General features: G+C 46.5%; 1 protein-coding gene across 1 annotated transcript in view; it reads left to right on the plus strand.

The window, feature by feature from the left end:
- The first annotated feature begins 373 nt into the window (after positions 1-373).
- The window catches only part of Frem2 (FRAS1 related extracellular matrix 2), a 139,223-nt gene continuing 117,535 nt past the window's right edge, over positions 374-22,061 (plus strand). Inside the window, exons 1-2 of the mRNA XM_087899508.1 lie at positions 374-5,779; positions 11,378-11,467. Coding sequence (XP_087755634.1) covers positions 646-5,779; positions 11,378-11,467 — 5,224 coding nt within the window. The 5' untranslated portion in view covers positions 374-645. The remainder of the gene's footprint in view (positions 5,780-11,377; positions 11,468-22,061) is intronic.

Below are 22,061 nucleotides of genomic sequence, written 5' to 3' on the forward strand. Positions count from 1 at the left end.
AAGTAGTCCTCCTGGGAGGGATGTCAATGACCATGGAAGGGGACTGAAATGAATTAATCTTGGCCCCAGACCTGAAAACCTGAGACCGTAGTACCGCGGAGGGAGGAGGGGGTGCTGGCGGAGCCACAGTCCCAGGTCCAGGGACATCTATCCTCCAGCAAGCAGATCCAGGAACCCCCTCTGTTCCAATCAACCTGTTGCACCTCTCTCTGCGCAAGTTTCCCCGCCTGGGAGCTGATTGACAGCAGTCACTACCCAACCCTGGACTCAGAGCCTCCTCCAGGGACCAGCGATTGGCCCCCTGGCAGAATTGGAGTTAGGGGGTGCAAGGGGAGGGATTTCCCTCAAAGTCTAAGGTCCCGGGACCTGGAAAGTTGGGACTGTTCTGCTTGCAGCGCGCCCCGGACGCGCTGGAAGTGTTTAGCATCTTGGGTTGCCGCTCCAAGTCGGGACCGCACGGCGCGCTGGGCCATCCTCCAGGTCCTGCCCTGCCACTGGGAGGACCCCACAGGGGCCGCGCCGAGTTTTCGGCCCTTCCCAGCGGTCTCTCTGGAAGCCTGCACTCAGACTAGCTTTGCAGACGCGCGGGGTGAACTATCGGAACCCTAACGCCGGGACCCTGCACACCACACAAGAACTACAAGGATGGCCACCCGAGCGCGCTTGAGAGTCAAATTCTCCGGCTTCCAGACGATACCCAAACAGTCCCTCAGGCTGCTCCTGCTGTTTCTGTCACTGGTAAGCCGCGTCTCCACACAGCCTGCTGCCCCAGGCGCAGCACTTCTGTCCCCGGGTCTCTCCGGGGCTTCTGGAATACCTTCGGAGGACGCTATAGTGGTGGCGAACCGCGGGCTCCGAGTGCCCTTTGGTCGCGAAGTCTGGCTGGATCCGTTGCGGGACTTGGTGCTGCAGGTGCTGCCAGGGGACCGCTGCTATGTGACGGTGCTAGACAACGACGCGCTGGCTCAGCGGCCAGGCCGCTTGAGTCCCAAGCGCTTCGCGTGCGACTATGGCCCCGGAGAGGTGCGCTACTCGCACCTGGGTGCTCGCAGCCCTTCGCGAGACCGCGTCCGGCTGCAGTTGCGCTACGATGCCCCGGGAGGGGCGATAGTCCTGCCGTTGGCCCTAGAGGTGGAAGTGGTCTTCACCCAACTGGAAGTTGTGACTCGGAACTTACCTCTGGTCGTGGAAGAACTACTAGGGACTAGCAATGCCCTGGACGCTCGGAGCTTAGAGTTCGCCTACCAGCCTGAGACCGAAGAGTGCCGCGTGGGCATCTTGTCAGGTTTGAGTGCTCTACCTCGTTATGGAGAGCTCCTTCACTACCCACAGGCTCCGGAAGGGGACAGGACGGGAGGGACCTCGGAGACCCTTTTGATGGACTGCAAAGAATTCCAAGAGCTGGGAGTGCGCTACCGGCACACAGCCCCCAGTCGCTCACCTAACAGGGACTGGCTGCCTATGGTGGTGGAGCTACATTCGCGAGGGGCTCCTGTGGGCAGCCCGCCTTTAAAACGTGAGCACTTCCAGGTGCTCGTGAGGATCCGGGGAGGAACGGAGAACACTGCCCCCAAGCCCAGTTTCGTGGCCATGATGATGATGGAGGTGGACCAGTTTGTCCTGACCGCTCTGACTCCAGACATGCTGGCAGCCGAGGATGCTGAATCCAACCCAGACCTTTTGATCTTCAACCTCACCTCTGCCTTCCAGCCTGGGCAGGGCTACTTGGTGAGCACGGATGACCGAAGCCTGCCTCTCTCCTCCTTTACACAACGGGATTTGCGCCTGCTGAAGATTGCCTACCAGCCTCCCTCTGAAGACTCTAACGAGGAGCGTCTGTTTGAACTGGAACTGGAGGTAGTGGACCCTGAAGGAGCAGCCTCAGACCCTTTCGCCTTTATGGTGGTGGTCAAGCCAATGAATACATTGGCCCCAGTGGTCACACGAAACACTGGCCTTATTCTCTACGAGGGTCAGTATCGGCCGCTCACCGGTCCTGTAGGCAGTGGACCCCAGAACTTGGTCATCAGTGATGAGGATGATCTAGAAGCTGTGAGGCTGGAGGTGGTGGCCGGGCTCAGGCATGGCCACCTTGTGATTCTGGGTTCTCCCCGGAGCGACTCTGCTCCCAAGACCTTCACAGTGGCCGAGCTGGCTGCTGGCCAGGTTGTCTACCAGCATGACGACAGAGATGGCTCACTGAGTGACAACCTGGTGCTTCGCATGTGGGATGGAGAAGGCAGGCACCAGGTGCAGGTCCTGTTCCCCATCACGTTAGTGCCTGTGGATGACCAGCCGCCTGTCCTGAACGCCAACACTGGGCTGACGCTGGCAGAGGGTGAAACTGTGCCTATCCCACCCATGACCCTGAGTGCAACTGATATGGATTCCGATGACTCGCAGCTGCGGTTTGTGCTGGAACCACCTTTCTCGACCACCGGGCACCTGCTTCTCCGCCAAACTCACGCTCCCCGGGAAGAGCAGGGGCTGTGGCAGAAACAGGGACTATTTTATGAGCGGATGGTGACAGAATGGCGGCAACAGGATATCACAGACGGGAAACTCTTCTACAGACACTCCGGACCCCACAGCCCTGGGCCAGTGATGGACCAGTTCTCATTTAGAGTCCAAGACAACCACGACCCCCCTAATCAATCCGGAATCCAGAAGTTTGTGATACGCATTCATCCCGTGGACCGCCTCCCTCCGGAACTGGGCCGTGGCTGTCCCCTTCGGATGGTGGTCCAGGAATCCCAGCTCACACCACTGAGGAAAAAGTGGCTGCACTACACTGACCTGGACACCGATGACAGAGAGCTACACTACACAGTGACCCAACCCCCCATGGACACAGATGAAAACCACTCGCCAGCTCCGCTAGGCACTTTGGTCTTCACGGATAATCCCTCAGTCGTGGTGACCCATTTTACCCAAGCCCAGGTCAACCATCATAAAATTGCCTACCGGCCCCCGGGTCAGGAGCTGGGAGTAGCGGCTCGAGTGGCGCAATTCCAGTTCCGAGTAGAGGACCGAGCTGGGAATGCGGCTCCGGGCACCTTCACCCTTTACCTGCAGCCTGTGGATAACCAGCCCCCTGAGATTGTCAACACTGGCTTCACGGTGGAGGAGAAGGGCCAGCACATCCTGCGGGAGACGGAGCTGCATGTGAATGACGTTGACACCGATGTGGCCCACATCTCCTTCACTCTCACACAGGTCCCCAAGCACGGGCACCTGCAAATATCCGGACAGACATTGCATGTCGGAGGTCGCTTCCGTTTAGAGGACATAAAGCAGGGCCGAATTTCCTATTCAAATAACGGGGATGAATCTTTGACGGACAGCTGCTCCCTGGAGGTCAGCGACAGACACCATGTGGTGCCAATCACTCTCAGAGTGAATGTTCGGCCAACGGATCGTGAAGGTCCCATGCCACTCCTTCCGGCTGGCACTCTGGAGTCCTATCTAGATGTCTTAGAAAACGGGGCTACTGAAGTCACTGCCAATATCATTAAGGGGACCTATCAGGATACTGATGATTTGATGCTGACTTTCCTATTGGAAGATCCACCTTTGTATGGGGAAATTCTGGTCAATGGAGCTCCAGTTGAGCAGTTCACCCAGAGGGACATCCTGGAGGGCTCTGTCGTCTATGCCCACACCAGTGGTGAGATTGGCCTCTTGCCCAGAGCAGACTCTTTCAACCTCAGTCTGTCAGAGATGTCCCAGGAATGGAGAATTGGCAGCAGTATTATTCAGGGTGTTACTGTCTGGGTGACCATCCTTCCTGTGGACAGCCAAGCCCCGGAGATTTCCATTGGTGAGCACTTTGTCGTGCTGGAAGGTGATAAGAGTATGATAACCCTAACCCATCTAAGCGCCGAGGACATGGACTCCCTCAATGATGACCTCTTGTGCACCATCGTCATCCAACCCACCTCGGGTTATGTAGAGAACATTTCTCCGGCCCCAGGCTCCGAGAAGTCAAGAGCCGGGATTGCCGTAAGTGCCTTCACGATGAAGGATCTCAGGCAAGGGCACATTAACTACGTCCAGAGTGTCCACAGAGGGGTAGAGCCTGTGGAGGACCGGTTTATATTCCGCTGTTCTGACGGCATTAACTTTTCCGAGAGGCAGATTTTCCCCATTGTAATCGTTCCTACCAATGATGAGCAGCCAGAACTGTTCATGAGGGAATTCATGGTGATGGAAGGAATGAGTCTGGTGGTCGACACACCCATCCTCAATGCGGCCGACGCTGACATTCCCCGGGATGACTTAACGTTCACCATTACACGGTTTCCGACTCACGGTCACATCATGAACCAGCTGATCAATGGCACGGTGTTGGTTGAAAGCTTCACCCTGGACCAGATTCTAGAGAGTTCCAGCATTATTTATGAGCATGACGGTTCTGAGACGCAAGAAGACAGTTTCGTGATTCAACTGACCGACGGCAAGCACTCCGTGGAGAAGACAGCCCTCATCGTGGTCATCCCGGTGGATGACGAGACCCCCAGGATGACCATCAATAATGGGCTAGAAATAGAAATTGGGGAAACCAAAGTTATCAACAACAAAATACTAATGGCAACCGATTTAGACTCTGATGACAAATCGTTGGTGTATATCATTCGTTATGGGCCGGGACATGGCTTGTTACAGAGACAAAAGCCTACAGGTGTCTTCGAGAACATCACTCTAGGCATGAACTTTACCCAGGATGAAGTGGACAGAAATTTAATTCAATATGTCCATTTGGGGCAAGAGGGCATTCGAGACCTAATCAAATTCGATGTGACAGATGGGACGAATGCCCTTATCGATCGCTACTTTTATGTGTCTATCGGAAGCGTGGACGTTGTCTTCCCTGATGTGATAAGTAAGGGGGTGTCCTTGAAAGAAGGTGGCAAGGTCACTCTCACAACAGACCTCCTGAGCACAAGCGACTTGAACAGCCCTGATGAGAACTTAGTTTTCACCATCACCAGGGCCCCCGTGAGAGGGCACTTGGAGTGCACAGATCGAAGAGGGGTGGCCATCACTTCCTTCACTCAGCTCCAGCTGGCTGGCAACAAAATCTACTACATCCACACAGCTGAGGATGAGGTCAAAATGGACAGTTTCGAGTTCCAAGTCACCGATGGACGGAACCCCGTCTTCCGCACGTTCAGGATCTCCATCAGTGACGTAGACAACAAGAAGCCGGTGGTCACCATCCACAGCTTGGTGGTCAGTGAAAGCGAAAGCAAGCTGATCACTCCCTTCGAACTCACTGTGGAAGACAGAGACACTCCTGACAGGCTCCTCAGGTTCACTGTCACCCAGGTTCCTGTGCACGGTCGGCTCCTATTCAACAATACGAGGTCCGTCACGGTGTTTACGAAGCAAGACTTGAACGAAAACTTGATCAGCTACAAACATGATGGCACAGAGTCCACGGAAGACAGCTTCTCCTTCACGGTGACTGATGGCACCCACTCCGACTTCTATGTCTTTCCGGACACGGTGTTTGAAACTCGGAGACCTCAAGTGATGAAAATCCAGGTGCTGGCGGTTGACAACAGGGTCCCCCAAGTTGTGGTGAACAAAGGAGCTACTACGCTTCGGACTCTGGCCACTGGCCATTTGGGCTTCATGATCACAGGAAAAATACTGAAAGTGGAGGACAGAGACAGCCTGCATTTTTCTCTCAGGTTCATTGTGACAGAAGCCCCCCAACATGGCTACCTTCTTAACCTGGGCCACGGTAACCACAGCATCACACAGTTTACTCAAGGTATGTTCTGCTTCTCTCCTTACAACCAAAGTTCATGCGGGCTTTTATTTTTTGAGAATGAGCCCGTCACTAAGCCTTATAAGTAGAGCATCAATATTGAGTTAAAAAGAAGAGAAAGGGAAGGGAGAAGAGAGGAGGAGACAGAGGGGAGGGGTGCACATAAATACCCACAGTTCTGGGGAAACACCCGCTTTGCCGGGTGTTGCATTGTAGAGACCTTTGTCCGAGGGACTATAAAGGCACTGTGACCGTGGCAAGATATGCTTTTGAGGCGAGAATGAGAATACGGGGGTTATGACAGAGGCTGACTTTGCGGTGCTGTTTTATTTCGCCAAATTTTTGCCATTTTCGGCTTTGTACACTGCACATAGCCGTCAAAATATTTTAGAGCCGTCAAGAGAGTCAATGCGGTACAAATTACAGAAAATCACGTCTGCATTCATTGGCTAGCTAGTGACCCATCTCTTTAAAGTCAGCATATAGGAAAAGAGGATTGATAGCCAAAGGAGGGAATTATTTCATTATTATTTTTCATGATTCTACTGCTTTTATTATTATTTGTTATTATTTGTTTTTCCTTAATTACTTTATTATTTGCTATCATGTTATTTTTATTATTGTTATCATGACTTATTTCATTGCTTTTTTTCATTCACTGCTCTTCATTCACTATTTCTTCACCGCCTTTTCTGCCCGGTCCCAAGCAAAGTGTCAGGCACCCCTTGCCTGAAGCACCTGCGTAGCCCCCCCACCCCCACCCCCCCCACCACCCCCCCACCCCCGCCACCAGGCTGCAGGCTCTGATGAGGTCAGAGATGGAAGGGCAGGTGACCTCTGCAGAGTGGCCCAGAGCTGGAAAGGGAGAAGCCATTCAGAGGCTGGCTGGGAGGTGAGGGCTCTGTTCACAGAGCCTGCCACTTTCATTACAAAGGGATTTGTGTTGCTTTCAGGGAAATCTCTCAGCACCAGAATGGAAACTGGATCTGCCCTCGTAGGCTCTGGGGTGGAAATGGAGTGTAACCCCAGGACATCCCTGTGGGGGTGTTCTTTTTCTACTGCAGCTTTCTGCTCTAACACAACAAACACTTTGATAGACGTGGATGTTGTGTTGAAGCGGTCTACTTTTCTGTTTGATGCTGGCAAACAGCTTCACACCCCAAGCCTCTGACTCTTGGCTGAGAGCCTGCATGTACCTCGGGCATGCAGGGACAGGAAAACCCCAGAGTGGGAGCCTGTCCTGCCAGCCCAGCAGAGAGTTTTCTGCAGTGTTAGGCTGGCGTGTTTTCATGGGAAGGACGGAAGAACTATTCGAGAGCAGAGAACCTTATTTCTCACCCTGCCCCCTGACTCCAAACCGATGTGTTTTCATAGCATTTTTGTTGTTAAAAGAAAAAGAATTGGAAAAAGATGAACTAATGATTTCTTTTACATTCTACAGGCCAAATTCCACAGCTCAAAATTGCTCCAAATTATTCCTCATTTATTGAACTTTAAAAATTAACTATTTTATTTATTAGGCATTTTGTTTTGTTGTCACGGGGTTACTGTGATTAAGTTCTATTAGCCTTGTAATCGTAGAGCAGTTGTATTTCGTCGCAAAAAAAATATAGCTTTAAAAGTTACATTTTGAAGGACCTTATCACATCCTAACACAAATTCAGACTCGAAGGAGGAGCTCTTCTGATATTTAATCACACCGCACTCATCTGAACAAGCTGAGGCCGGAGTTCGGCTCAGAGCAGTTATTTATGGAGATTAGATAAGTAGCTAAGGATGCCGAGGCCTCCTGCACAGCTGGCTGCTCCTCCTGGAGGGGAAATGGGAGCCGCGCGGGGCGTGAGGACTGTGTGTGCCGTCCATCTGGTTTGGGTTTTGCCTTAATCATGAAGAGATAAGGGAGACTAAATTCTGACAGAGTTAAACACTTTTAGCAAAGGTGGCCAGAGAGGTTATTCCTAAGTTGATTAACTAAACGACCCTTGGGGGACATTTTAAATTTATTCCAAAGACTTAGAAAAATGCGTTGTCAGGAAAGGTTCACGAGTGATGTCCCTGCCTACACCGGAACAGCTTGCTCCCGGGTCTGAAGCAGTCGTCTCAAGTACCTAGACTTTCCTTTTTTTTCTACAGTGATGAGGCTGCAGAGATGGCTCAGCAGTTAAGAGCACCGGCTGCTCTTGCAGAGTGCCCAGCTTCGGTCCCCAGCACCCACATTGCCGCTAACAACTCCCTGTAGGTCCAGTTTCAGCAGATCTGATGCCCTCTTATGGCCTCTTTGGGTGCCAGGCAAGCGGACAGTGTTTCCTGCTGTGTGTAGGCAAAGCACTCGTGTACATAAGATAAAAACAAATAAATAATGAACACATACTGATCTTTTGGTTGGATAATTTGTTAATCATTTCCAGGCCTAAGAGGCATGAAGGCCTCCTCTATTTGTACCAGCTGTCATTACCAAGGACTTTTGATTAAAATAGAAACTTTGGAACGGTTGTATAGATCAATGAAATAAATGTATCAAATAGAGCAATTAGAAGAAAGTCTAATTTTTAGATGACTGTTGTCACAGTCTAGCTGTCTTAATTATTGTGTTCTTTTTACTTAAGGAAGGTACTGTTTGTGCACATGTGCAATTCATTAATGTTTTTGAGACGTACCTGTGCAATGACAGCATTGTCACCGAGGGCCTCCCAAAGTTGGAGGGAAAGTGATAAGCTTTGAAGTGGTCAAAATTTCGGTGGCATTCTCTCCTAATGCTGTGTTTTTTAAAGAAAACTTTGACACATGATGTATAATAGAGATTTTTTTTTAACTTGTATCTTTATTTTGTTTTTATTGGATGAATGTTTTGCCTGCATGTGTGTCTGTTTGCTGTGTGTGTGCCTGGTCCCTGTGGCGATCAGAAGTGGCCATCAGCTCCTCTGGAACAGGGGTCCCCAGAGGCTAAGAGTCACTCTGTGGTTGCCTGGAATAATTCCGGGGTCCTCTGCAAGAGCAGCCAGTGCTCTCCACTGCTGAGCCATCTCTCCAGACCCTGAGCTTCATGTCTTAATCAGTTAAAAACTTCTGTTTAGACTTATTTTTACGTGTCTGTGTTTTGCCTGCATGTATGTCACCCACGTGCATGCAGCGCCCAAGGAGGCCAGCAGTGGTCAGTAGAGCATCTGTAACTGGAATTAAGATGGCTGTGGATGCTGCGAACTGAACAATGGTCCTTAGCAAGGGCAGCTGAGCCATCTCTCCAGTCCCCTATCATGATCATCATCAGTGATTGTCATTTTGATTATGATTATTACTATTATTATTTTAATTGCCAAGTAGTACATTTAGATTTTCGTATAAAATGTAAGAGGAGATGAGAAGTTTAGAACCGAGTTTTTCCTCATGGCTGCAGGTCATGGCTGGTACTATAGGGATGTATGGTCAGCAGGATGCTCATCACGGCTTACTTGAGCAGGTAAACAGGTCAAAGAAGGGCTGTGCAGGGCTGTACAGTGGCAGTGGTACAGGACTGTGAAGGGGGTACAGAGGTTGTACAAGGGGGTGCAGGGGTGGTGCAGGGGTCGTGCAGGGGTTGTACATGAGGGTGCAGGGGTGGTGCAGGGGTCGTGCAGGGGTTGTACATGAGGGTGCAGGGGTGATGCAGGGGCTGTGCAGGGCTGTGCAGGGGCTTGCAGGGACTGTGCAGGGGCTGTGCAGTGGTGGTGGTGCAGGGACTGTGCAGGGCTGTGCAGGACTGTGCAGGGGTGGTGCAGGGGTGGTGCTGGGGCTGTGCAGTGCTGGCAGAGGCTGTGCAGGGGCTGTGCAGGGGTGGTGCAAGGGCTGTGCAGTGTTAGCAGAGGCTGTGCAGGGGTGGTGCAGGACTGTGCAGGGGTGGTGCAGGACTGTGCAGGGGTTGTACAGGGACTGTGCAGGGACTGTGCAAGGGCTGTGCAGGGCTTGCAGGGGTGGTGCAGGGGCTGTGCAGGGGCTGTGCAGGGTGGTGCTGGGACTGATCAGGGACTTGCAAGGGGGTGCAGGGGCTGTGCAGGAGCTATGTGAGGCTGTGCAGGGACTGTGCCTTTGAGTCTCACAGAGGCTAGCTCCAGGTTAAGGTGGAGACGTGGATGAGTGGGTGAGGCCACCTAGCTCTTTCATTTCAAGTTACGACTCATAAGAGCATTTGCTGACTGTAAGACCTTCAATAGAGAACTGCGACATGTAAAAATGGGGGGGGGAACCTTCAGACTTTAATTTTCTAGGAAAGAAATCTGTGCAGATGGATTTAAACACTCAGTAAAGGGTATAGGCCACTGTGGCAGGGCTAAAGATAAAGTCCTACAGGGGGGGTTCAGTACATTTGGACTTGGTCCTATGGACTAAAAAGCAGACTTTCCCATTGCCAGGAGCGTTTCTTAGGCAGGATCGAGTTCGCATGTCAGACCTCCTAAGGAGAGATTCAGAAATCTTTGGCAGAACGCGCTCACTCTAAGCACTCTGCTCACTCCAGACAGCTTTCTCATATTGGCGTTTTGTTTATTACCCCTGCGAGCTCCATGGCACAAACCTCACGGAGCTTTTAGAAATTAGAAAAGTCGGGCTGGAGAGATGGCTCAGAGGTTAAGAGCATTGCCTGCTCTTCCAAAGGTCCTGAGTTCAATTCCCAGCAACCACATGGTGGCTCACAACCATCTGTAATGGGGTCTGGTGCCCTCTTCTGGCCTGCAGGCATACACACAGACACAATATTGTACACATAATAAATAAATAAATAAATATTAAAAAAAGAGAAATTAGAAAAGTCACAAACACACAGGAGACAGATAAATACTACATACCTGGTTGATGGTGTTTCTAGCTACATTCTCATGTCGTGTAACCTTAGAAGCTCACTTACTGGCCCAGCTCCAAGACAGATATGTTTTAAGTATCACAGGACAGAATGATATTTGTTTCATTAAAGTGTGTGTGTGTGTGTGTGTGTGTGTGTGTGTGTGTGTGTGTGTGTGATCATTAGAAAGAGGAGGTGGTAAAATGGATGAAGTTTTAAGACTGTGTGTTAGTGATGTCAACAGATCTATGCACACGAGTTTGGTGGACTTGGAAGCAGTGAAAGGGGCCATTCTGGGGCGCTAAAGCCTCTGCAATGCCTGAAAGCTTTACAGCTATCTACTGCACCATAGCAGCTAAGAAAAATCACTACCCCGGGGGAGAAAACCTCTGTTCCTTCCTTTGGCTTCCTGTAAAACTCACTCTGCAAAGGAGGCAAAGCATGCAATTTCAAGAGGCCCAGGAAATCTGCCATGCCTCAAAATATCTTCCTTCCCACCTGTCATGGAGCCTGGCATGCCGCATTTAGAGAGCCACTCCTTTGGTGGGAAGGGACACCACCTTGCTATTATTACAGTCTAAGCCTGGCCCTCTGTTTCTCTGTGTGCAGGATCATATTTCTACAGGACAGCTGGTATTAGGGTGTGGAGATAGAGAAGTAAAGCATCGTTCCCCCTAAAAGGGGATCTAAACATGGTTTCAGAAACTCAATAGCCAATAGGATTTATTGTAAGCACAAGCTATCTGTTTTGATACCGCAATTAATCACCTTGCCCTTTGATTGCTTTTTAGCTGACATTGATGACCTGAAAATATGCTATGTCTTGAGAGAGAGAGCGAATGCCACAAGTGATCTGTTCCATTTCACGGTGGAGGACGACGGTAAGCATTCCACTCTCTGGGTGGTGAAATCGGGAGGCCTTTCCATTTCCATTTATTTATTTGTTTATTTTGGTTGTTCTCGGGCCACATTGCTACAAGGAATCTTTAGCAGATGCTACTGTGTGCTCATTTGCTTTAATGCAGAGTGAATTCTGTGTCTGCTATAGAAGATTTGGTGGTTTCAGTCAGACAGAACTCTGTCCTTTAGGGGATACCGGGAAATGTTGTGTTGTTTCTGTCTTGTGGTTTCTAAAAGCGACGGTGGCAGGAAGAGAGAAGAAGACGGAGAGGTACCTCTGCCCTGTTCAGACTACTTAGGTTGCAGGAAGATACTGGAATCTGGCCATGCTCTCATCGAAGCCTGTACCTGCCCTGGTGGGTCTTCCCCAAAGAGGATCCCCTTGGGCACTGGCTCTACTCAACCAGAACTCTGTGATAAATAAACATGGCCTCGTGGCCCCCGTTTCAGGGTGTATACTGATCTTAGCTTGGGGGATTTTTGTGAGTTGGTCTAGCTAAAAGCTTTCCTTGGCCAAGTTTGAAGAACGCTGTAGAAACTGGTGTGTGCCTTTCTGTCTAAGTCTCCTAGACAAGAAGCTTTATTACCACCACCCACCCTCAGGCCTGCTCGGGTACCCTTCTGCTCCCAATGACTTCCTTCTCACCCTGCAAACACAGACCTGGAAACATCTAGCCACTTCTGGATTAAGGATGAAACTGTTTTTGTTGTTGGGTGTCCTCGTGGAAAGCCACGGAGTCTCACCAAGTATTTGAACAGGACGCAGGAAGTTCCAAGAAAGAAGCCAACATGCTAGGGAGAATATAGAGAGGAGGACTCACTCAGACTAGGTCTGAGTCTGCTTCCTTGTGACACTTTGAAAATATGTTCTACTGTCAGGTTGTCTACCTTAAAAAAAAAAAAGAGGTGCTTCTTGCATAAAATGCTCTTGCTTAAAACTCCATTGGATACAGCATGACCAGGTGTCTGAAAGCGATGTCTATTTCGTGCGTGCCAAAGAGGCCAAAGAAGGTTTCCCAACATGGGCAGAGTTATTTGATTCCTACTTCAAATCCAAGGCTTAACATAGCTAATGCCTGTGTTTGAAAGGAACCAAATCATAGTTTAGTATTTGACGTACTGACAAAGGAATCTCAGTACAGAGCAAAGTCCAAACCAACTGACAAAACCAAAGCCGTCTCCTTTCCGAAGCCTGCTGCTCAAAGGCCAAACTCTGCTGACAGAAATGGCAAAATAAGACCTGAGGTGATCAAATATTGATTTCAGGTAAAAGGTTTGTCTTTAGAACGAGTGAACAAGTCTCAATAACAAAAATATGCTTTCTTAAAATTACAAAAGCATTAAAAATCCCGTGGCTTGCTGCTAGAGGGATGGCTCAGCAGTTGGGAACACTACTGGCTCTGGCAGAGGACTCGGGTTCGGTTCCCAGCACCCACAAGACAGCTCACAACCATCTGTAACTCCAGTTCCAGAAGATCCAATGCCCTCCTTGGATCCTTCTGACCACCTTGGGCACTGCACACATGATCACATATATCACAAGTACAAGCAAAACACTCATACACAAAAATAAATCCTTTAAAAGAAATACCACAGCCTTTACTTTTAAAGTGTTTCTTCGCATTTCTATATACACCTGTAATTATTCTACTATTCCACACATTTTCTTGCTGGGTGGGACGGAAAAATTACGCTAAAGCTGTATTCAAACTTTGGAATTGTATTGTCTATCGTATCTCAAAATAGTGAGTTAGGATGCATGGTTAAAGAGATCAGGTTTATATTTAGGTTGCTGAAGATGTGGTGGGAGTTTCTGGAGATGATCTTTATGGTTATGAAACTGGGAATGAAATCATCCCAGGAGTTCCTTTTGAGCTTCATTTTACATGGACAGAATATCTTAGAGATGTCCATCTGTGCCTTCCTCTCCACAGGTGTATCATTACCTGCAGGGCACAGCTAGATCCTGGCAAAGGGTCATTAAGCAGAATGTGTCTGGACCTCCCTGATGTAAGAAAAGTTCCTTTTGACAGAATAAACAGGAATCTACAAGACCGAAAAAATAGAAAGTTGTATGTGTATCTTAGAATTGAGTTCACTAATTTTTTAAGCTGGTTGTTGTTGTTTTATTTGCTTTTTTGAGACAGGGTTTCTCTGTGTAGCAGTCCTAACTGTCCTGGAACTCACTCTTGTAGACATAGAGATTACCTGCCTCTGCCTCCCAAGTGCAGGGATTAAAGGCATGTGCCACCACCACCCAACTTAAGCAGGATTTGATGTTATCTTGCAAAGGGTCTAACATTTGGATAAAGCTTTCAGTTCTGCTGAGACATACAAATTATTAGCCATAGTGATCTTTCTACTTTATACAAAGAGGATACCTGCATCTTTAAGTCACCTGCAAGATGTGTAAACAGCTTCCAGTATCTCACATCTGGGCAGTTGTCAGATACCACTGCATAAGATAAGGAACATTCAATGTTCAAGCTTCTTTCCAGCCTGTTGAAGTCAGCTTCTTCAAACCCACAGGACTGTTTTTAGAATGGTGACTAGCGACGCACATTCTCAGGACAAACATCATCCTTGGGTCTTTCTAAAAATAAAACATTATAGCCAGACAGTGTTTGCGCACGCCTCTAATCCCAGCACTTGGGAGGCAGAGGCAGGTGGATCTCTTGAGTTTGAGACCAGCCTTGTCTACAGAGCAAGTTCCGTAACAGCCAAGGCTACACAGAGAATCTTTGTCTCAAAATAACTGAATAAATAAGATATTACTTCATGTCAAGGATCAAGAAATGGCTGGAAGCAGAAGCCTAAGAGTTCTTGCTTCTGATTAGTTATACTTGGTTAGAATTTGGCGGGTCACAGGATTCTCCTGTTGCGATGTGGTCATGAATGGGTGACCATTCACCATTCAAGAGAGGGTTTTTGGAATGCCCTCTTTGCACTTGGAGTTTGGAGCACTTTGATGTTATCTATCCAGTGGTGGGAGGAACCATTAGTTAGAGATGGCTAATGTTGGGTTTTATCCCAGGAGGCCCCCTGTGTTCTAACTTAACACAGTAAACCAGCTCAGAGTTCCTATTACTGTTCTTGAAGGAGCTTTTCAGAAAATAAAAATAAAAGCAGCAGTTAGTATATTATATAAACAATTCCACAACTTAAAATTGTAAAAAGAAATAGGCATTTTTCTATGTGATGTACTGTAGAACATACAAGCCACACGAAGCCCTTAGATCTCAGAGATCTCACAGGAGGCTCCAACCCTTCTGTATGATTTAACGTCACCCGCACAATTACAATTTTGTTCTCACCACATCTGAGCTCAGTACAACAACAGCAAAATAGCATCGTTATTTGGAAGAAAATGAAACTGAGTCACAGAAATGAGCAGCCAACCTCTTAAGTGGCCCAAGAAGCGTGAACTGATGAAGCCCAGGTTCTTCCACTGGACACTGAAACCCGTGACTTCCCACTGTTGCTGATCTGTCGAAGAAAGCAGAGACTCCCTGTCCTCGGTTCTGTATATTGAGCTTTCAGGGCGAGTGGTGGTGGCACACGCCTTTAGTCCCAGTGCTTGGGAGGCAGGAACAGGCAGATCTCTGTGAGTTCAAGGCCTGCCTGGTCTACAGAGCAGGTTCCAGGATAACCTGGGCAACAGAGAGAAACCCTGTTTCAAAAAACAAAAGCAAAACAACCATAACAAAATGGAATCAGAATACTGTCTGCCTACAGAGTGTCTTTTAGATTAATTTTTATCCTAAAATACTTCATATGTCCTACAGCTCTCAACTTTGTAGTCTTTTCCCCTGATACTGTGGTTTAATTGTTAATACTACAAGGTAGTCTCATATTGAAGTTATTTAGGGGCCTGTGTAATTTTCTCTCCAAGGGACTACTCTAGCTGTTTATTGTGATGTGAAAGCCAGTTTCAAGTAACTATTTCAGCTACGTCCCACCCTTAGCCCTAATGACTGCTAATCTCCTTTCAGCACCAGCTCGAATGTCATTTCCTCCCCAGATCTGTTCCCTGTGCCACGATTAGGAAGTTAGCCATGGCCTTCTTGATGCTTTATATTCCTAACTTTACCTACAGCAGGAATGCCTATTGTGCCAGTTAGATCATGGTGAGGGTCTCCATCAATACATTCGAACACCTTCATCTCAGGATGTAACCTTTTGTCCCAGGACCTCCTCAGAGATGAGCATGAGGCACATACAGGACCAATGTTAAAATGGATACAGCCACAAATGAAGGTCAAGCCCTTTTCTATACAAGGACCGGTTAAACAGTATCCAAAGGGACGTTCCTATAGCTGTTTCCGGGGGAACCTTGGCGTTCTGTATGAACATTCTCTGATCCCAGCTTTAACTTAAATCCCTATGGCACCACCAAGGATTCTTAGTTAAGCCTCCACGTTTATAAGCGTACAAAACCAAGTACTGTAGAAAGTGCTTTGAAATCTTCAGTGAATGGACTTAAGATCAGAAAGAAACCCAGTTTAGAGTTCTTGTTACTATTCTTAAGGAAGCATTTTTTGGGGGGGAGGGGAAGCAGCTTTGGTATATTGTGTAAACAGTTTCGCAACTTCAAATTTAAAGAGAGATAAGCATTTTTGACATTCCTGAATTTTTAAAGCCAGACCATAATTTTTGGGCAGGTTCTTTTCTGCGTTGGTCACCCCAGTCTTTTATTTTGAGGGGATATGAGATTTCTAGAGAAATAGAAAGCCGTCTTCATGTAAAGGATGCCCAGGGCTCATTTGAAAGGTGTTGTGTCATTTTTTTTTAACTTACTTTTGTTGTTGTTTGTTTGTTTTAAGTCTCAAAGATCTCAGTCACTGATCTGAGAGGGTCTTGGGGGAAAACGGGGATCCTGGGGGGTTGCGTCAGACTCACGCTTCACTACTGAACTACATCTCCTTAGTATGTTTCTCAATGAGCCTAGAACTTGGCTATGTGAACAGCTGCCTTGATAAACGATGTGAGAGGAATCTTACTTTTATTCTGTATGAAACTGGTTTGGGTTTGTCAGTTCCTCATCCAAGTTCTCACGTGTCCCAGGCGTGCCGTCTAACTCCGCTCTGCCTGCCCCTCCTGGCACTGGCAGTGAACAACAGACATAATATTGATCTGTGTTGACTATTACAGGGTGTTCGGCCCACAGCCAGGTCATTTGCTGTGTGGTGGCTGTCTTTGACTTGATGGTGACCAAATTCCCGTCCACCCGGATCTTTAATTCATGAGCCACTGGAAGATATAAATAGCACCTTCAGTTAATGCAGGAAGTCACGGTCATTTCTGTCTATGAATGGTCAGTTAAGGTCAAGGCTTTCAAGTTCTTATTCAACATTTGGCAAATTAAATACTCAAATACAAAAGGGTCTTGGGAACCGTTTCATTCTAGACAGAAGGAACGATGCGTCTTGACTTGAATCTGGCTGTTACATCAAGATTGAAGGCAAAGAAGTTACTGATAATTTGCTTGAATTTAGAGAAGGGGCTAAAAAATATAAGTACAAAATGCAGGAAAATGAAGGTTGTAGGAACAAGCATTGAAAGATCATCCTGACATTGAGCTGAGAGAGAAAGAAATGTTTGTAGGAAGTCAAGTCACTGCCTGAGAACAGAGGCGGAGAAAGAATGGGGGAGCCAGAGCCTTGACCTTAACTACAAGATAGTGAAATGGTGCCAAGACTTTAAACTTGGATGGGATACAGGCACCACTGGAGAACAGATCTTGGGAAGGACATTGGCTATGTGGCTATGGTCTGTAAGTCCTGCTTTATTCTTTGAGCAGTTAGAATAGTTCCGGTCATCAAAGTCCATCTCTGGTGAGTTATCATCTTCAAGGTGTGGCTCTAACAATGCACCTACTTAACCTCTGTGGAAGAAGTTACTCTTTTGGTACAAAAAAATACAATTCAAATTTTAGCAGATGTCATCCCCAGAGTTCACGTCATATTAATACACACTTGGCTTTATTCCAGTTCTTATTTTCCTTACATCATGAAACCACTTAGAGATTAAATTCCTATAGAGAGACTTAACATGAATCCATATTTACACCCCCAAAAAATAATAGTCCCTTTAAAAACTAAATAAATCTTTCTATCACAGGTAATTAAAAATGCCATAATATCAAATCAAACACTTATTTGTGGTACATGTTCTAAAACTGAGTGCTATCTTATCCTATATCTTGTAAGTTTTTTCTGTGTGACTGAGACAAAGGGAAGGCTGTTTTCCATAGACAAATTTATGGTTCTAATCAGCTTTATTCTGTATTTTTGTAGAGTCAAATAAATGAAACCAAGAAACCAAGGGTGATATAGGAGAAAGGTCAGAATTTCTGTGGTTAAACTTATTTGTTATGAAGAGAGTTGATGTGGGATTTCCGTATGTATGCTATGATTACCATTGATTAATAAAGAAACTGCTTTGACCTACAGCAAGGCAGAACTTAGCTAGGCAGAAAAGACTAAACTGAATGCTGGGAGGAAGAAGGCAGAGTCAGAGAGAAGCCATGGAGCTGCCACCAGCAAGCAAAGCCCATTCGGGAAAATAAATGTGGCTAAACTTTGTCTTTTAGCTTGTGATAGGGCAAAAGAGTAGAACTAGGTGGGGAAAACTAAACTGAATGCTGGGAGAAAAGAGGCAGAGTTGGGGAGAAGCCATGTAGCCCTGCTGGAGACAGATGCTAGGAACTTTATCTGGTAAGCCACAGCCACATGGTGATACAAAGATTACTATAAATGGGTTAAATTAAGATATAAGTGTTAGCCCATAAGAATCTAGAGCTAATGGGCCAAGTAGTGTTTTAGATAATATAGTTTCTGTGTAATTATTTTGGAGCTGACAGGCAGCCAGGAAACAAACAAATGGCTCTCCTTCCAACAGAGAGTCTTTATTTATTTGTTGAATTAGTCAACAAGTTCTTTTGACATTCCCAGGATGTTTCAGGTGGGGACGTGGGAAAACAGCAATAAATAAATATAAACATATATACTATACTATAAATATAAATAAAAATAAGTATGTTGATTGACGGCCTTGACCTTAGGTCAGTCCCAAGAATAAAGCAATAGACAGAACATTCTGGAGTTTGTGAGCTTGAAATGCAGCTCGGAGGAAACATCTCTGCAAGGTGATTATTTGAATGTAGGCTTAGGATGAGCCACATGTGGCATGGAGTTGAGAGGGTCAGGCATGTTGGTACACACCTTTACTACCAGCATTCGGAAGTCAGAGGTAGACGAATCATTGCAAGTTTGAGGCTAGCCTGATCTACACAGTGAGTTCCAGACCAGCCAGGGCTATAAAAAGACAGACGCCCTGTCTCAAAACAAAACAAGACCCAGAGGCAAGAGGTTAGCCGTCCCACAATTTTGAGTCTAAATGCATAGCAACTTTTGTTGGCTCATTGAAGAGGAAGGAAGGAGTGGGATGTGGGCATAATTCTGGGTGTCACATGGAGAATGACAGTGCTGTGCACCAAGATGGAGTGGACTGGAAGGCCCTGATACAGAGTCGGGGTTGACGCTCGGGTGGTTTGGGCATACTGACTATGAGAAGCCCCACTTCTCTGAAGTCTGTGTACAGAAGGCTGGTCTTTGATTCTGCTTCTCTGCCTCATCTAGCCATCTTAGAAATAGGAGTCGTAACAAACGCTGGTAGGGACCCTTTCCTTCACCGAAGACCTGACCCTGAGCCAAGCATCTCCCGCTTGGCTGGTCTCAGTGGCAATTATAAAGGGGCTGGGGGTTGAATAGTGAGCAGCTAACGGGGCTCTTTCAAAGACTGAGTAGAAAATGCACAGAGAGATCGCCGTCTGTACATCTCAGTTCCCGGAAGGAATTGCAGGGAGGTGCTTCTGTCCAGCTGTTGTCCCGTCCCTGAGGACTTGGAGAGCTTCTGACTCCTCCATTTCTCCTCTCTTCCCTACTTCCCTCCTCTCTCTTAGTTCTGTTTTTGTTGGTTGAGGCAAGGTGTCATTATGTAACCCATGCTGGTCATGGCCCTCCCCGCTCAATCTCCCTGGTGCTGGCATTTACAGGAGCATGTCACACTCATGGTCCTTCCCCCCCTCAGCCTCCCTAGTGCTGGTGTTTACAGGAGCATGCCCACACCCAGAGTATCTCTCTCTTTTTTTGCAATCATCTTCACATGTCTCTGCTTCTGCACTTTTCTTCTTTCCTTCTCTTATTCCTTCCCTTCTGCCTTTGCCATGGCAACCGTCTGTACAGTTTGACTGGCAGCTTATGACTGACAGGTGAGGGATCTACAGGCATGAAGACTGGAAGGTGGTAAACTTCTCTTCAGTGCAGAGGGCAGAACCTATGGATGCTTCAGAACCACTTTGCAGGGTGTCAGTGGCCTAACTAAGATTGTCGTGAGGAATTTTCCCCATGTTTAGATAGCAGAGATATACAATTTATATCTCTTAGCTCTGTTAACTTGTTTGGTTTCTCCTTTCCTACAGCTGGGAATATACATTTTGTATGACTGAAAGTTAAAGAGAGTAACTTGATTTTGTTAAAACTGTGTCTCCTTAAACAACTATATTTAGCAAATGTTCAGTCAAAGGGTAGTTTTATATGGAAATTTCTGGCACACAGGCTGAAGACACTGGTAACAGTCTCTAAATATTCAGCTCTTCAGATCATCTAATTGTACTTCATGTGTATACACACATGCACACACACACATGCACACACACACACACACATTGCTGTAGCCACTGTAGTGACAGATATTAGTGAAGATTGTAAAGAAAAGGCCACATAAATACATGTACAATTGAGAATATTCATAAATGCAAGCAGTGAGAAGAACACAGTCTAGGAAACTCGCTCCTAAGGTTATTGAGAGGCGAGTGCCGTGTACTTTGCCTGTACTCAACACCTTCCTTCAAAAGTCAGATGTTGCCTCTGAAATGATTTATAGTCTAAGGTGCCCTTTGACCCCTTGTAATGAGCACTAAAATAATTATTTTCCTGAGACTAGAGAAGAACTTTGTAGTATGTAAAATATTGTAATCCTGAGGTTTTTATAAGCAAAGGCTGGGAGATAAATGAATTTTACTTATCATTTACAATGATAAAGTTTTTACCTTCTATTTGTGAAAGCCATGTGTCTCTGAAATCCCGGCGAGGTCAAAGATGCAAAGTGACGTACATAATCCTCAGTGCAAATAAATAATAAGATGTGCTGAGCTTGGACCTGGTGAAAATAGGAATGAATAACACGCAAACATGGAACATTGGTGACTTTGTCCTTTCTGCTTACACGGAAACTGATTTCTTAAGTGCATTTCCTTAGGGCTAAAATATTTATGTAAAGGAGAAAGAAATTTTTATCATCAGCATTCAGTTTTGGAACAGATACTATAAATTTGCTAAAATTATTAATTTACTAATTTGTTTCTGACTTTGATAATTTAAAATAAAATGCTTGTGAAGTGGCTGTATATATGCAGTCTTTTAATGTTAAGAAAGCCGGCGTACCTTCAGCTGACTTACATATAGAATCCTGACAATGTTGCCAGGGGAACTTTCCAGAATGAATTATTCAGTTATAGCTAATTACCATTTAATACAAAAGATGGTATACGAGTTTTAGCATCATTTGAACAAAGAAACTAAAAAAAAAAAGAAAAAAAGGCTGAGAGATAATTACAGAGCTATGTTTAATTTTTTTCTTTTAAAAAGTAGTTCTTTGTTCTTAATGTTAAGTTTGATCTAAGCTTGGAAAATAACACCCTTCATGCTACCTTGGATGAGGGAACCCTGGCGACAGTTCTCTTAGTCCCACTCTGGCAACACTCCTTCAGATGGAGGGCCTTTGCTCCTCACTCCTGTGCCGGATGCTTGAGCAGAGAAAGCCATCCTGTCTTGGTCATGCCACCTGCTCCCTCTGACTCTGCTTAGGCAGCTGTGAGTTGTTCAGCACATTGAAAAGAGTGTTTCACGGGGTGTTCAGGAAAGCCACTTTAGAAGGTGAAGAGAAAGCCTTGAAACTTGTCAGAGGACTTTAGAAATTCAAGAGGCAGGAGAGAGCCATCTTGTGTTCCCATAATTCTCTTCCCTTTTGTGTAGAAATGGCTGAAAATTGAGGTCACATCATCGTGGCCATGAACCATGTAAAACCGCATTTGAGAAATTGTTTTATTAAACCTTTTCTTTCTGTCTGGACATCAAAGTCATTTTGGTGCACTATCCATATCCACCCAGATCCTAGATCCAGCCAGTTTTACCTAACTTTTGGTTTCTGATGAGCTTCACGCACACTTAATTCCTTGGCTACTCTTTTCGTTATGAGCATATTGATTTAGGAACCCAGCAGATGGAAACTGCTTAAAATAATGGCTGGTACAAAGTAGGTGTTGTTGGCATTTTCTTTGAGTTGCCAACCAGCTCCCAAATAAGTACACAGAGACTTATTATTAATTATGAATGCCTGGCCTTAGCTTAGGCTTGTCTCACTAGCTCTTTTAACTTAATTTAACCTGTTTCTACACGTCTATGTTTCTCCTCAGGGCTTTTTACCTTTCTTTCATTCTGTATGTTCTACTTT

Source organism: Myodes glareolus, chromosome 20, assembly GCF_982192425.1.
Source record: "Myodes glareolus chromosome 20, mMyoGla1.1, whole genome shotgun sequence".
In the NCBI taxonomy this organism is placed as follows: domain Eukaryota; kingdom Metazoa; phylum Chordata; class Mammalia; order Rodentia; family Cricetidae; genus Myodes; species Myodes glareolus.